Genomic DNA, 16,176 nt, shown 5'->3' with positions numbered 1-16,176 from the left:
ATATGACGAGGTAATGGCCATAGCGAGAGCAAAGGGCGGTTTGACGTCGGTCCTCGGGTCGCTTGTATCTTTAGCGGTGATTTTGTCTTGGTTTTTATTTCCTGCTCTTTACCCACCAATATAGCAAGTGCGTAAGTCGATGAATGATCATTCAAAAAAGAATCAATATTGGTATCGACGAGGATATTTACATACAGCGTCTGGAAAGACCTTGAAAGTATGAACATCTTAGTAGAGTATATGTCATGTGACCCTGGCGGGGTTAGCCCTAGGAGCTTTCCCCGTTCGAGATTTCGCTTAGCCGGAGGTGCGGGCCAAGCTAAAATGTCCTCAACTTCTTAAGGAATTTTGGTGAACTTTTCTTTTGCTTCTTCGTACCATCCACCCCGACCAACACTCCAAGGACGATTGACGACCTTTCGCACTCGCCATGCGTAAGTATCATCTCCTTGGCTATAACAAAAATGGCGACTAACATAGCACCCATTGGGCAGCTCCCAAGTTCGATCCCAATGAGGTGAAGGTCATGTAAGTTCATCTTGTCTTCGCGCCGCGAAATTCTGCAGCGACAAAGCTAACCCATTATATAGTCACCTGAGAGTGACTGGTGGTGAGGTCGGAGCCCAGTCCGCTCTGGCTCCCAAGATTGGTCCTCTCGGTCTGTCCCCCAAGAAGATCGGTGAAGATATTGCCAAGAACACTGGTGACTGGGTAAGCATTTACAGGAATCGAAAGATGAAGGAGTAATCGGATCGCTAATATGGGTTTTCCCTGGCTTTATAGAAGGGTCTCCGTGTGACTGTCAAGCTCACCATCCAGAACCGTCAGGCCACGGTCTCTGTTGTGCCTTCCGCTTCCTCTCTGGTCATCAAGGCCCTCAAGGAGCCTCCTCGTGACCGCAAGAAGGAGAAGAATATCAAGCACAACAAGTCTATCCCCTTCGACGAGATCGTTGAGATTGCTCGCAAGATGCGTCACCGCTCTCTCGCCAAGGAGCTCAGGGGTACCGTCCTCGAGATCCTCGGTACCGCTTTCTCCGTCGGTTGCCAGGTTGATGGCCGCAGCCCCAAGGATGTCTCTGACGACGTCAAGGCTGGCGAGATTGACGGTAAGTCCTGATCAATACACTTTCAGCCGAAGTTGAACTAACGTTGAAATTAGTTCCTGAGGAATAAATGATCTAAAAATGCGGCGGGCGTCAATTCGGTTTGTAACGACATGCTAGTTACAGAGAATATGATCATTCCCCCTGGACAAGAATTTTGTTTACGAGTTATGACCTAAGATTCCCACTTGTTTTCGTCTGAGAAATCCTACGCTTTTTCGCTAGGCAGTCCGTCTCTTCTCTCCATTCCTGTTTTATGCTTCTCGTGGTTAGCTTGCTTCCCCAAATGCGAGCTGGATCATGAAGTCGCGTCCCTTCAGATGACCTTTGCAACACTCTGGCTCTTACCGTTCTTTCCCGCCTTCGGGCCTGGATTGAACACACGCAACGTGGTATAGGCTTATTTTACGCAAAGAAGATCAACACTTGACCCTCTACTCACCGCAGTATCCTTGGAGGGGAGCTTGCTTCTCTCCGTGGGTGCAGTGGTCCATTTTTTGGGTCGACATCGCTGCCGTAGAACCGGGTTCGTACCTGGCACGTAGTCTGGTTAGATTATGAACTGCAATTCATTATTATTTTTTTTTTTAATTTGTTCTTCACTTCATAAGTCCTCGACACGGTAGACATGGAACTCCAAAGTCCTGTTACTGACAAGACCGAGTTAGATGATGGATTGAAGACAGTTATCTATCATCACAAACGAGCATGCTGATCTCCCTCGATCCCCGCAGAACTACATAGTACAGCTCGACGATCACTACAGACAATGACTGCGCAACGAGATGCATGAGCCCCTATCTACCTATCTCATCTTGTGATTAAGGAGTGTCCATTACAATCAAAACGCTCTCCAACGAAGAGTTCTACAGTCGTAAGTTGTCCCAGTCGAGATTCGATTCTCATCTGGGGGAACACAAACATCGATAGTGTCGCGCTGGCGTGGTCTCCATAATGTATGTATCTACGGAGCATAGGGAGCTGAGACTATATATTGCCAAGCAGTTACACGAAAATTCAGAAGAATCCTTCAGCTTGCTAGTGACATTCCAAGGGTCGGTGGGAATGTAGCAGCGGGGTTGAAACATATTTATCTTGATTCTGGAAGAGCAACGGCGAAGATCAAAGAAACCATCAACTTGACGGTGAGAATGGCAATACCATAGCGATATATCTGTGTAGTGGTAACCTAGGTAGTTTTTCATTTCCTTTTTCATCATATTTCGATGTGAGAGCCTGCCGATTGGTCTGATTGTCGATACTTGTGAGTTGTGACATCGTTGATCGCTGCATCAGATGGTCTGCCAACTGCCACTGCCACTGCCAGCGGCCCGGTTCCCGATCTGGGCCGTTTATGCCTTTTCGTTTGTCTTTTTGATGACTCTATCAAGGGATTAGAATCAGGTGGAAATACGTACCCATACACACCCGCCGACTATTGGATAGTAGGTAATTTGGGAGTCTGGGACATGGGATGGAGCTGCAGCCGATCCACCTGGTATGGATTTTGAGTTGGACCGGTGGTTTCTTGGACAGGGATGGAAATTAGCTTCCTGTATGCATTGCGTACACACTATTCATATTGTTCATTATTATTTATTCTTATTGCGTTCTGTAGGATTGTCAGTAATGAGTTGGGAAAGTGCGGCAATTACAGCTTAAGTATTATATAGCAGGGATTGTGCTCAAATAAAGTGCACCTAAGAAAAAGGGGAAATTATGTGATCCAGGCTATGGTGAAGAGGATGATTGTCTGCTATGAGCTGTCAGTGTTGGCATCTATTATTGATAATAATACTGCTGATCCCCCATACACCTTGGAAGGCTCCGTATGTCTCATATGATTTGCTCCAACCATGGCATGTGCGTCTCTCAGCCTCTGGATGCGGTTTGTGGCTGCAGGAAGAAGACCAGCCAGATGAGGCGCCGTCAGCCGGTGGAATCTTAGCCTCGTCTCATGTGCTGCTTTCTGGGCTGAATAAATTGCCTTGCTCCCAGACGTTATTCGACAATATTTTTGAACGAGATTTATCTATCTACACCCTCCAGAGCAAGGGTGGTGACTCAACCCACCATCAGGTATCTACCAACATAGTATAGGTGGATTATGATACATACCACATGCCAACACAGGAGTAACACCTAATATACAAGCGTCAAGCAGAGGCCAGATTGCAACCCTCAGCTTTTCCTGACTCCACTGCAAACCCACAGAAAGTGCCAGATCGCCCTTCCGCCGGCCAAACGGACCAACAGAATCCCCCCAAGGCTTGATCCCAGCGGGCGCCACTGGGACGGGGGTCGGCTGGGCGGTGGTCCACTGACGTTGAACAGGTCGGGACTGTCTCTAGCGCTCAAGGGCCGTTGGATCGTAAAAAAGGTGGATCCACTTGAGATGGGTTCTTTCTCTCTCTCTCTTTTTTTTTTTTTTTGGCTCCTTTTCCCTCTAGATTACTCCGTACAAATATACCTTTTGACGCTCTGAGAGACTGTCGTGAGTAGAAAGGGGATTATGATCTTGTCTATTAGAATCAAGGTATGCATGATATGAGGTGGAAAGCAGTCAAGATCATTGTACAGTAGTGACCATACCATCTACTGTAAATCAGCGCCTAAAGCTCATCTCCCAACTCAATAATCCCCCCCTCTCATGCTCTCCCATTGGCTCCACTTCCGCTGCCCCATTCGCCATATCACAGCATCACCATCCACCTTCCAAGAGACTACTAGGGAGAGAAGTACCTTACCTACCGTAGACCCCTCTCCTCCAAGCAATGACTTGATCATGATGATAAGTCATTATATGAGTAACTAACGAAATAGATAATAATTCAGTGCTTCGCAGCTCACGTAAGGAAATCACTACACTGAAGATACAGTGGTCACAGAAGGTATGGGAGGTTGAGTCCCTAGGCTAGTAGCCACTGTTTTCATTTGAAGCTCCGCCTAGTTCTGGACCCATAATAATGATCCTGATACTGGTAGTTCCATCGTTCTAGTGGACATACAGTAGAGACTAGAGACTCTGCACTCTATCTATCAGTCGATGATTATTATCCTCCTTCATCTTTAAGCTTCCTTTCACACCTTTTCTTTGTCCTTCGCTTCTTCTAGATCTGCGCGCATTTTGACTGGCGTCTTTCCCGTCCTTGTCCCGTTCCTTTCCTTACCCCAGACTTTTGTTCAAACTTCCTCCTCTTCTTCCTGTCCTCCTCGACATCACCTGTCCGCCAGCCGTTGAATCCTCGCTTCCGCCTCAGCGCCCGCTCTCCCCTGCGTCCGCTTCTCGATTGTTTCGAGCAACAATCCTTCACAAACGTTGCGCCCGTGTATAAATCTCATCGAGAGATCATCGAGAGAAACGAGGGCAAGGAAGCACATCACCGGATATCAATGCTCGCCTCAGACAATAAATCCTCTATTTTATTCATCCTCGTTTAGTGGTGTCATACTCGGCCTTCCTCCTACTTCACCGTCATTCTCCCGGGTCGAACTCATTTCATTTCATTTCTTTTTTCTGTTCTATCTCCTCCACTTCACAATTCTTTCGCACCAACTCAGCATTTTTGCCAAGATCAATCACGGTTTTGTCCCTCTCCAGTCGGCGGTCGATCGCGTCTCACGGACACCTGCGTCAGTGTGGGTGCTCTCAGGAAGCTGACTAGGGCTGTGACTCTTTTGAGTCCCTTTCCTCCCTTGCGTTTGCTCTTCACGGCCACATAGCAACTAACCTCGTCCGATTTGATTCGCCTTTCGATCTGTCGTTGGACCCGAGCGACCCTTTTGCGTGAATGCTAGCCTCGATTAGATATCCTTCCTCTCTGTTCCCCCCTCCTCCACGCTCCTTGGCCGTCTGCCCGATATCAAATCATCATCATCATCATCACCCATCAACAGCTTTCATGTCGAGCTCGGGGACAAGCAGTGGGGGGCTTCGCTGAGTGTTCAAGTGAGCCGGCTTACGCCCAGGATGAGGTGTAGGAAACGTTTCAAGGAGGTTGCTAGTTGATCAATCCAGCAGGAGTGAACGTGCGTGTGTCAACTTTTTGTGACCGCTCTCAACCTCTTGCGTCTGTTGCCTCTCCTTCTCTGGCAGCACTGTTTAGATTCCTCCCACCTTCTTTATTTCTATCCTTGTTTTCTCATACCTTCTGTCGGAAACTTCTTCTTCACTTCTTCGATAAGTCAAGGCAACCATGTTGCCCTCTGTGGCATCTTTCCCGTCGGTACAACCGCATCATCACCTCCCACCCTACTACACCGCCGACACCGCTACTCCACCCTACGACTCTAATTCCACGTCGTCCTTTGTTCCGTCGCTTCCTCGCGGTGATATCAATAAGGATCCCTCCCAGTCGCTCTCACGGACCCGATTTCAGTACCCGCATCCCGTTCAACGTTTAGGACTTCATGATACCGCCGGTCCGCAATCCAGTCCCAAAACCGCCGCTGAACATGCGCTTCGGAGGAAGACACCGAATGGAACCTTAGCAGCGGGTTACGATGGAACCCCTGGAGATACTACAATTCAGCCACCGGCTACGAAACACATACTAGTCTCACCTCTGGATTCCGGTCACTTTGTCGCTCCTCCGGCGGGGTTTCTTTTAGACAATTGGCAACAAGCGTCGCTTGACCAGTCTTCAGCCGCTAAACACCAGGTCTTTCCCCCTGTTTTCAAGATCGATGTGAGTCGGGGCAATGTAGCACCGGGAGACATGGTAACGGATGTCAATGGAACGAGCTGGGTTCGCTCTCTGAATTATGTTCCTGGGGCTGATTCGATGCTCAATCAATCACTCCCCATGCAACCAGCGCAGCAGAGATTCTACATGCAAAATGCGGCCTATGTGCCTACTGTCCTACCAGCAACGCTCCAGCCTTGTCTCGGCCCGACAGCGTCGGCGGGTAGCGGCCCGTATGGCCCCTACTGGCCCGACGGTGTCTACATTCCATACCGTCCAGCGGCATTTCGAGACACGCGCTTCGACCTTCCTGTCTCATTAGGCAAACATTTGCATCAAACCGGTCTTTCCTTCTTCGATGCAGCACAGCAGTCATTCAACAACACAAATACCGCACTCCCAGGCAGCCATGGTGAGGCGGGCGGTTGGAACACCGCACCTCCTGGGATTCTCAGCCACGACTCCTCGGTGAAAGGCAACTTCCCTCCCCGTCATTCCGAGCAGAAATCCCTGGATCCTACCTTGAATCACCGCGTTCTCCCGTTGCACATTCGTACTAATCCTAGCACTGGGTTTCCAACCCATCAGCAAAGCGCCGAATCCTTCTCCGCGCTGCCTGGGCCCAACGGGCCGGGGCTGCCCAGCTCTTTCTCAGCTGCTCACTCACGCGCTGCAAATGTGGAATTCAAGGAGAAGATACTATCATGGGCCCATGGCGTATACGTTGATCTCCTCGCATCCATTCATCAAGCCCGTCGAAACAGCATCTCCCAGGCCGGCAGAGATGGGCAGTCCCAGCGCTTGCTGAAACCTAGCATCTACCCCAAACCTCCACGACAGCCAGGCTTGGATTTCTCTCAGACGAATAGTCCCGAATTCCATCGCCATAATAGCTACCCCACAAGCCAATATGATAGGCGCCGTCAGAAGACTAATATTATTGAAAATCCGAGGCCAATGGATTCCACGATTGCTTTCCAGAATCACCGCCGTCCTTCTTTGAGTCAATTCCAACAGTCCGCAACATCAGATTCGCAAATGCTGGACAGGTTGCGACATGCTGGCAGAGTTGTAGCCCCAGGGTCAGCTCCTCGTTTCTCCTTTTCTGCAACAGGTGAGAACTCGACCACAGCAAATGCCATTTCTGCTCTTGAAATGCTCTCACATCTTTGCATGGAGAGCGGTTGGGAGTGGATTGATGGAATGCTGCTTGGCGGCTGCCTCGCTTATGGACTCGGGGACTATCACAAAGCTATGAGGTGGTACTCCAGGATTATCGCGAGAGACGCAACGTAAGTACAGGCTGCCAATGTTGTCGCGTATATGTGCTGACTGCATGTAGCCATGTGGAGGCGATCTCGAATCTCGCAGCGACGCTGCTTGCACTTGACCGTCGCGAGGAGGCGCTACAACATTGGCTTCGCGCTGTGAAGCTCCGTCCCAGCTTCTTCGAGGCTGTGGAGCATCTCATAGGTCTCCTTTGTAGCTGCCAGCGTGGTAAAGAAGCCGTGAACATCATCGACTACGTGCAGAATTCGCTACGCTTTCCCAAGAATGGTGATTGTTTTACCACGGATGAACATGCGAGTGAAACGGAGAGCGATGCGGATAGCAGAGCATCCAGTGTTGGATCTTATGAGAAGGCATCGTTCGACTACGACGATGATTTCGGCCGGTCGATGATCGGCAACCGGACTCCATCTGAAGCTAGCGCGGTTGGCTTTGGCTCCAGCGGCTATGCTATACCAGGTTGCGACAATGGAAGAATGCTTGCGCTTGTTCATGCGAAGGGCAACATGCTCTATGCATTGGGCGATTATGCTGGTGCTGCGGCGGCCTTCGAGGATGCTGTCTTGATTGCGGCAGGGAGACGGCGTCATGGCATTCAAAGTCTGATTAAACAGATATTTGCTGCGTTCTCCCAGGGTTCTCGTCAGGCTTACTCGCCCTTGAACTCTCACGAGTCCCAGGAGACTATTCTTCTTTATCCTGACAAGGCCTTACAGACTTCGAAGCTGGTGTTTGCGCCTTGCGGAAACCCCCCGGGGATCAAGTTTGTGGCCGAAGGTCTTGCAAGGAAAGCGGCCTTATCGACCACGAGCAACTCACTGCTTTCCTTGGCGAAGATCTATCAGGACAGTATGTCCAATATTTCCGGTTCGGGCGCTCCCAAGAAATCTCCTGGCGTTCGAGACATCTTGGCACTCTATTACCTCTCCCTCTCCCTACAGCCGAGTCCCTCAACTGCCAACAATGTTGGGATCTTGCTTGCTGGAATTCAAAACAATGCTGCCGGCAAGGGCCTCCCTCGTTCTAGCGGGGAAGCTCAACATCCTGAGGTTCCTGGAGTGGTTCCCGGCAGTGGGATTTCACTGGCGCTGGCGTACTACAACTACGGATTACATCTCGATTCGCGGCACGCGCATCTTTATACCAATCTGGGTAGCCTGCTTAAAGACATCGGGCAGCTCCAGGCCGCCATCCGGATGTACGAGCAAGCGGTTCATTGTGATGGTAACTTTGATATTGCCTTGGCCAATCTGGCAAATGCCGTCAAAGACGCAGGTCGAGTCAATGATGCGATTGCCTATTATAAGCGTGCCGTCAAAGTGAACCCTGAATTCGCCGAAGCAGTATGCGGACTGGCGAATGCCTTGAACTCCGTCTGCAACTGGGTCGGACGTGGGGGCATTGCTAATGGGTATGGTTTCCGCGACCGATGGCATGTCACTGAGCAAGGGATGCTCCGTGATGCGTCGAGTAGCGAAGCCGGTACTGGCTGGATACAGCGCGTCGTTGATATCGTCAACCGGCAGCTCAAGGAGGGGGAGTCGTGGGGTCGTGGTCTACTGACTCCTGCCACGATAGAGCAACTCTGCGTGCAGATCGCTCCGGCCTTGGAGTCTCGCCGCTCGGCCTCTGGGCCTTTGGCCGCCATACTGCAGTCTTGGGCTGGGCAAAGGTGGGAGGGCTCGCGGATCGTCAAATTGATCGAGCGTGCAAATCGGTCGATCACCTGGCAGTGGTACCAGGACCGCTATATCTACGGCAAAGAATACCCGCTGACCAAATATCAACGGCCGCAACTTCCACCAGGGCTCGTAGCCCCCAATGCGCCAACGGTTCTTCCCTTCCACACATTCACCTGCCCGCTTTCTGCGAAGCAGATCCGTCAGATTTCTCAAAGAAATGGCCTCCGAATCTCGTGCTCGACCCTACGTTCTCCGTGGCTTCCAGCTACGGTGTATCCACCGCCGCCGCCTCCGAATCCCCACCTAAAGGTTGGGTATGTGTCGTCGGACTTTAACAATCACCCCCTCGCGCATTTGATGCAGTCTGTCTTTGGATTGCACAACCCGTCCAGGGTCAAGGCATACTGCTACGCAACCACTGCAAGCGACAAATCCGTGCATCGTCAGCAGATCGAGAAGGAAGCACCGGTGTTCCACGACGCCAGCTGTTGGCCCGTCGAGAGACTTGTAAAGCAGATCGTTGACGACGGGATCCACATCCTTGTCAATCTCAACGGCTACACACGGGGAGCGCGCAACGAGGTGTTTGCTGCACGACCTGCGCCAATTCATATGTCTTTCATGGGGTTTGCAGGGACATTGGGCGCTGAGTGGTGCGATTATATTCTTGCTGATGAGATCTCCATTCCTGTCGATACGCTTGGCCCTGGAAGACGTAACACCCGCATCGAGGATCGACTCTTGGAGCAAGACTACGGCGAGGAGCTCGAGGACTGGGTGTATGGAGAGAAGATCGTCTACACACGCGATACATTCTTCTGCTGCGACCATCGGCAAAGCGCTCCCGACGCGAAAGATGCGCGCATCGCCTGGGAACAGGAGCAGGAGCGGCGATGGCGAATGCGGAAAGAGCTGTTTCCAAATCTCAGCGATGACACCATCATCCTCGGCAATTTCAACCAATTGTACAAGGTGAGTTATTTCTTTTTGATTGATGATTGGTGTGATGTGAGTGCGCTGAGCCCTTTCATCCAGATTGAGCCAACAACTTTCCGTACATGGCTTCGTATACTGGCGCGCATTCCCAACGCCGTTCTGTGGCTGCTTCGCTTTCCGGACCTGGGTGAACAGAACCTCCGGGAGACTGCCATCGCGTGGGCTGGGCAGGAGACAGCATCCCGGATCATTTTTACGGATGTGGCCCCGAAGAACACTCACATCGCTCGGGCGAAGATCCTGGATCTGTTCCTAGACACACCCGAGTGTAATGCGCACACGACTGCGACGGACGTGTTGTGGAGTGGCACACCACTGCTCACATATCCCCGCTACAAGTACAAAATGTGTTCTCGGATGGCGAGCAGCATCCTCAGCAGCGCGCTGCCGGATTCTGACGCTGGCCGCAAGGCTCGAGATGAGTTGACGGCAGTATCCGACGAAGACTACGAGGACAAGGCCATCCGCCTTTGTCTCAGTCTACGGTACAAATCCGGGTGTGGTGGTCGAGCGCGAGGCAGGCTATTCGACCTCCGTCGGATGCTATTTGAGGAGAGAATGGGGAGCCGTCTTTTTGATACCAAACGCTGGGTTCGTGATTTGGAGAATGCTTATGATCAAGTCTGGAAACGATGGGTAAATGGCGAAGAAGGTGATATCTGGTTATGATGTGCGCATCGGAATATACCCCTTGAGCGTTCTGTTTTGTCTTGCTTATTATTGCCATGTCATATGTAGCCCTATGCGCATTTATATTGGTCATTTCTGCGATCTAGGAAGTGTGAAACCTGGGTATTCTGGTCCCGTCTGATCTAGTGTGTTTTCGCCTTCATTTTGCATGGGAATGTCCGGTGATCCGTGATGTGCATATTGGCGTTGGATCTTTCCAGCAATGAATCTCCCTGTAAGTGCTGCGCAAGCAGCTCGAGTCGGCCATTCGAGTCCGCCACTACAGGTACGCATTAGATTTTGAAATACAGCTTCATCACTACCACTGTTTTCAAATCGATCGCCGCATCATTTGCCGGACAACTAGTCGCTGCCCGATACAGACCCTCCGCCCCCGCTGAATGGCACAACCCTCTACCCGACTTTTGGGGTATAGCGGGTGATGTAGAGGAACCCTCGTGGAGAAGATGTTCCCCCTACTGACACCAGACGGAGTACCGTACTCTCACCAAAACTTCAAGACAGTATCATGAGGATTCCTGTCATTCAGCATGCAGATGACACCCTTCACATGGAGCAAGGGAGGAAAAGAGGGACGAAAACATACAACAGCGGGGATTCGCTGGTGGTCACCCACCCAACTACTAACCGGCCGGCGTGTGGCTTAAGTACGGCTGAGCGGACGGGAAGCCCTGTTTTCCACACCCTGTGATCGTATGTACATGCTCACAAGTAAGAGTAATCTATATGGGGTGATTTATGAAATGTCACTCATAGGTCACAGGCATCCAGCAAGACAGATGCACAGATGCCAGATGGTCATACATACACACCAGCGACTTTTGTTGTAGCACCTAACTCTCCCAGAAATAGAGGGTCAGAATCTTGGCCTACCTAATATCATGATGGATGAGTCGAATTCAGTCTTGTTCAGTCTCTTACTAGGAGTCTTTGACATCCATTTCTTCCAAAGGCTGCCAGGCCGAAATATTGTTAGAGATATGGCACACGCCTCATCAACTGCCTCACTGCCATGCCTCAGGATCCATGCCTCACGTCCAAATTTGCCAGTCATTTCTAGCCAGTTGGAGGTACTTTTCATCAAACCTATAGCATTACCACAGAGCCAGTCTCTCATAGGGTACAATGCTCAAGCGAAGCAGGTGGACCACAAGGTCATCCTTCTAACTGTGCGGAAATGTACATAGTACTTTCATGCAAGCTCATCTTTAGAAATAGATACACATTGCTATAGACACATCGAGCTGGCATATAATAATATAGATACGTAAGTCACAGCCCGAATCCTCATCTCGCAAGCTCCAGAGGAAAATACAAGGCCTAATTTAAGCGCTGGGCAAGCCTGCTTCGCTGGATCAAAATGCCTCTAGAGTATTTGGATTTGATTATAACGGTGTTTTTCTATGACTGCCTCTCTGGTTATTTACCTCCCTTATGGATGACTACACTAACAGGATGAAATTCATTTGGGAACATGCATTCTATAAAGCTACCGCCCTCTTGGAGCAGGCTTCAGGATAAGAATGTTCTGCTTATAGGTAGTCCTGGTTCGACAGCGACAGTAACTGTAATTCGAGCCTGTCGATCACGCCGTTCTGGCCGTGTAATCCATAGTACAGGAGAAAAACAGTTCACCGACGGTGATGTAGTGAATTCTACCTCAGTCAAAGTCATCGTGAAGATGAGTTAGATCAGACACGCAGCCGCAGAGATTATATGGCCATCGCTATTCGTTGGCATCAGGCTATCTTCCGGACCTAGCAAACACTTTTTCAAATCCATCCAACAGTAGAGGAATGTGCTCCTCCCCAAAGATCAGCATCGGCCGCAGCCGAATAGTGGACACACCGCAGCTTCCAAGGTTGATTCCGACATTGCGCATCTCCTTGAGCAAGGAGCTGGCATCCGGGGTGTCAAAGGCAATGTACGTGCCCTTGCCTCTGCCTCGGAGATTGTAGATGAGCTGGGGAAACTTGGTCGACAAAGCAGCGAGTCTCTCGTAGAGGATATCGCCGATACGCGCCTAGCATAAAGCATCAGATTAGACATAAGACCGCAGTTCCATTAGCCTGAGGTAAGCTTACAGTGTGTTCAACCAGATTCTTCGAGAGGATCTCATTGATAACGGCATTGGACAGGGTGACACGCGCGGCGTCGCCCATCCACCTACTCTTGTTAGCACCGCCAGTGAACTTGGCTGGAGAAGAGAAGGGGTATAAACCCACGTATTAAACTGCCGATACGCCTTATCCGGCCGCAGCATCGCATCACTGAAAAAGTATCCCGCCGTCTGCGCCTTCTTCGAGAACGTCACGATATCCGGTGCAGCAGGAAGCTCCCAATGCTCATGGCCCCAGAACCTGCCTGTGGCACCGAACCCCGTCTGCACCTCATCGACAATCAAGTAGATCCCATGCTTCTTCGTGAGCGCCTGCAGTCCCTGAAAGAACGCCGGCGATGCATGGTTATCCCCGCCCTCACTCTGGATCGGCTCGACAATTACCCCGGCGACGGGGCAGTGCCAGGAGGCCAGGATGTGCTCGACCTCCTGCAGACAGCGCTGTTCCTCGGCGTGATTATCGTCCTCATGCTCTTCGAGAGGGTATTTGAGGCGCGGGAAGGTAGCCTGCGGCCACTTGAACGACGGGATATCCATCTTATGGACGGGCTTGGAGCGGGTGGCGGAGAGGCTGCCGAGGCCGCGGCCGTGGAAGGAGTCCTTGAAGCTAAGGATGGCGAGGTCCGGGGACCCGGGTGCTTGGTTCTTCATTGCGGTTTCCAGCTCGCATGTGGACCAGGGCTGGTTGTCCGGGCCGCGCTGTTTGCGTCGGTAGGCCATGAAGGCTGCCTTGAAGGCGAGCTCGTTGGCCTCGGAGCCGGACTGTGCGGTGAACACCTGGGTGCAGCCGCGGGGTGCGACGCGCATGAGACCCTCGCGGAGGAGGTTCAGCCAGCCCTGTGAGGGGAAGTTGCCGATTGCTGGGCGGTTGACGAGAGCGGAGACCATGTCGGGGGATTGGGCTGCCTGGATTAAGGTTGGGTTGTTATAGCCCACGGCAATCGAGGCGATCTGCGCATACACGTCCAGAAAACAGTTGCCGTCGACGTCTACTAGGCTGGATGAAGCATCAGTTGGTATTCTACGCGATGTGTGGAGGAATGGACTGACTAGTTTCCATAACTTTTGTCATAGTCGATGACGATCTGCGTTGTCCGGGCATCAAAGACGACATCCAGCTCACGCTTAATGGCATTGGTCGATGGGCCGGGAACGGCGGTCAGTATTGAAGGGCCAGGAGGCTCGGAGAGTGCAGAGGCCATTTTTGTTGTCTGGAACAACGAAGTCATAAATCGGTCAGTTGGTGACGTTGTGTTGTTGGGGATGAAGGGGAAGGTCGAGGACGGCAGTGCCCCCGGGGTTATAAAGGAACAAAAGCACTATTCCGAGCATTAATCTCATCGGGCCGAGTAGAAGCAACCGTCTCATGATTTATCACAAGGTTCTAACAATGTTCAAGGTGATTCAACCGGTCAGACTCGAAGGACGACTCAACCCGGGTAACTGTTCCCGGTCTGTCGAACACTGCATATAAACGAACCATGGCCATCAAGAACACAACCAGGTTCATCATCACTCACAATCATCGAGAGAAACACGACGAAATGTCTAATCTCCTCGACTACCGTCTCCTCTCCTTCGACGTCTACGGAACGTTAATCGATTGGGAATCCGGCGTCTGGAACGCCTTCCAGCCCGCACTGGCGAAGAATGGCAACCCCCCAATCACCAGAGACCAATATCTGCATGTCTACCACGAACTCGAGAAACAACAGCAATCTCAGACCCCAGACATGCCCTACTCCCGCCTCCTCACCACAATCCACCCCCTCCTAACCGAACGCCTGGGCCTCAACCCACCCACCGCGGAAGAAAGCCACATCTTCGGCGAGTCAGTCGGCCATTGGCCAGCGTTCCCGGATACTGTGGAGGCGCTCAAGCGCCTGAGCAAGCACTACAAGCTCGTCGTGCTCTCGAACGTCGACCGAGAGTCCTTTGCAAAAACCAACGCGGGCAGTTTGCAGGGTTTCCCGTTTGATCTAGTGATTACAGCGCAGGACGTGGGCTCGTATAAGCCCAACCTGGAGAATTTCAGGTATATGTTGAAGTCCATTAAGGAGGCTTTCGGTGTTGAGCCGGAGCAGGTGCTACAGACGGCGCAAAGCCAGTTTCACGATCATCATCCGGCGAAGAGGATGGGGCTGAAGTCGGTTTGGATTGAGAGGCCGGGGGCTACGATGGGGAATTTGAGTGAGACTGTCTACGACTGGAGGTTCAGGACTTTGGGTGATATGGCAGATGCAATCGAGAAGCAGTAATACGATGTTTTTATCGTTATATCAGTTCAATGTTATCCTCATGATTTGCTTGTTATCGTCCTGATAGCGCTCGGGTACATGTACCCGACTACTTGTGTGAAGAGATAATGAGTGTATGGACTCAGGGTATAAAACGCAATAAATTACCTTGTTGAGCATCCGACTCGAGTGAGAGAAGAGGTGTATATACCAGAAGTCATGTCTAGCCCATTACCGCGAAGACTCTCACTGCGATTTGCAGATGTAAGTTTTACCCCATCCCATTTCCCATCTCCAAAGATATGAATATCAAACTAATTGCGCACAGGTGGCAGTTACCTACACAGCAGACCAATTCCACGGCGTCTACCGCGGCAAAAAATACCACGACAGCGACTTTGGAGAAGTCATCCAACGAGCCCAAGAATATGGCTGTAAAAAGATGATGCTGACGACCATGTCCCTACCCGGCGCACATACCAATCTACAACTAGCAAGGCAATACCCCGACATCTGCACCTTAACTTTAGGCGTGCACCCCTACCACGCAAATGAGATCTACACTCAAGACGCGGGGAAGTCGTATCTCAGCGACCTGAAAAAGCTCGGAAAGCAACTGCTAGCCGAAATTCCCTCCCCACTTGTGGCATTCGGCGAGATTGGATTGGACTATGAGTATCTCGACCGCGCCGACAAGGAAACGCAGCAGCGGGCATTCCGCGATCAACTCGACCTAGCCGTTGAGATGCAGCTGCCTCTATTCCTGCACATGCGTGAATCCTGCGCTGATTTCATCAGTATCCTTTCGCCGTATCTGCCTCGCTTACCCCAGGGCGGGCTTGTGCATTCCTTTTCCGGATCTAAAGCGGAGATGGAGCAGCTTGTCAATCTGGGATTGGAGATTAGCGTGAATGGAATCAGTTTCCGGACGGAAAAGCAGCTGGATATGGTGCGTCATATACCATTGAACAAGCTGCAGTTGGAAACAGATGCACCCTGGTGCGAGGTGTTGGCCAAGGATGAGAAGATCGCGCCGTACCTGGAAGCAGCACGACCGCTACCTCCGTCCCGGAAGCATCACAAGTTCCTTGCTGGGCAGATGGTCAAGTCGCGTAATGAGCCGTGTACCATTGAACGGGTGGCGATGGTTGTAGCTGGTTTGAAGGGGGTCCCGGTGGAGACTGTAGCGGAAGCAGCGTGGAACAACAGTGTGCGGATGTTTGGTTTGGGAGTTCAGAATCCAGTACCTTAGAAATATTATCAGTCAATATCAAATAGAGGTCTCACACATTGCACTGGTCATTGTGTCGCATAATTATGGCTGTATACGTTCCGGGAGGTGTTCGGGAGCATTCACCCGAGGTCTGTCTCG

General features: G+C 51.3%; 4 protein-coding genes across 4 annotated transcripts; 3 read left to right on the top strand and 1 right to left on the bottom strand.

Moving 5' to 3' along the window:
• Positions 1–5,301: 5,301 nt before the first annotated feature.
• CDV56_108205 (UDP-N-acetylglucosaminyltransferase) lies at positions 5,302–10,427 on the top strand (the record flags this gene model as incomplete). The annotated part of the gene is made up of 3 exons (XM_026761824.1): positions 5,302–7,082; positions 7,133–9,734; positions 9,798–10,427. The coding sequence occupies 3 exons, from the start codon at positions 5,302–5,304 to the stop codon at positions 10,425–10,427; spliced, it is 5,013 nt and encodes a 1,670-aa protein (XP_026618207.1).
• Positions 10,428–12,192: 1,765 nt separating this feature from the next.
• On the bottom strand, positions 12,193–13,769 carry CDV56_108109 (uncharacterized protein; the record flags this gene model as incomplete). The annotated part of the gene is made up of 4 exons (XM_026761728.1): positions 12,193–12,471; positions 12,533–12,614; positions 12,674–13,564; positions 13,618–13,769. 4 exons carry the CDS (start codon positions 13,767–13,769, stop codon positions 12,193–12,195), a joined length of 1,404 nt encoding a protein of 467 aa, XP_026618206.1.
• Positions 13,770–14,048: 279 nt separating this feature from the next.
• Positions 14,049–14,825, top strand: CDV56_108076 (uncharacterized protein; the record flags this gene model as incomplete). The annotated part of the gene is made up of 1 exon (XM_026761695.1): positions 14,049–14,825. The coding sequence occupies one exon, from the start codon at positions 14,049–14,051 to the stop codon at positions 14,823–14,825; it is 777 nt and encodes a 258-aa protein (XP_026618205.1).
• Positions 14,826–15,023: 198 nt separating this feature from the next.
• CDV56_108033 (TatD family hydrolase) lies at positions 15,024–16,056 on the top strand (the record flags this gene model as incomplete). Its single annotated transcript, XM_026761652.1, has 2 exons — positions 15,024–15,068; positions 15,133–16,056. The coding sequence occupies 2 exons, from the start codon at positions 15,024–15,026 to the stop codon at positions 16,054–16,056; spliced, it is 969 nt and encodes a 322-aa protein (XP_026618204.1).
• Positions 16,057–16,176: the final 120 nt, after the last annotated feature.

Source organism: Aspergillus thermomutatus (genome assembly GCF_002237265.1).
Source record: "Aspergillus thermomutatus strain HMR AF 39 chromosome Unknown NODE_11, whole genome shotgun sequence".
In the NCBI taxonomy this organism is placed as follows: Eukaryota; Fungi; Ascomycota; class Eurotiomycetes; order Eurotiales; family Aspergillaceae; genus Aspergillus; species Aspergillus thermomutatus.
The sequence above is the reverse complement of the archived record's forward strand: the minus strand, read 5'-3'. Positions and strand labels throughout refer to the sequence as shown.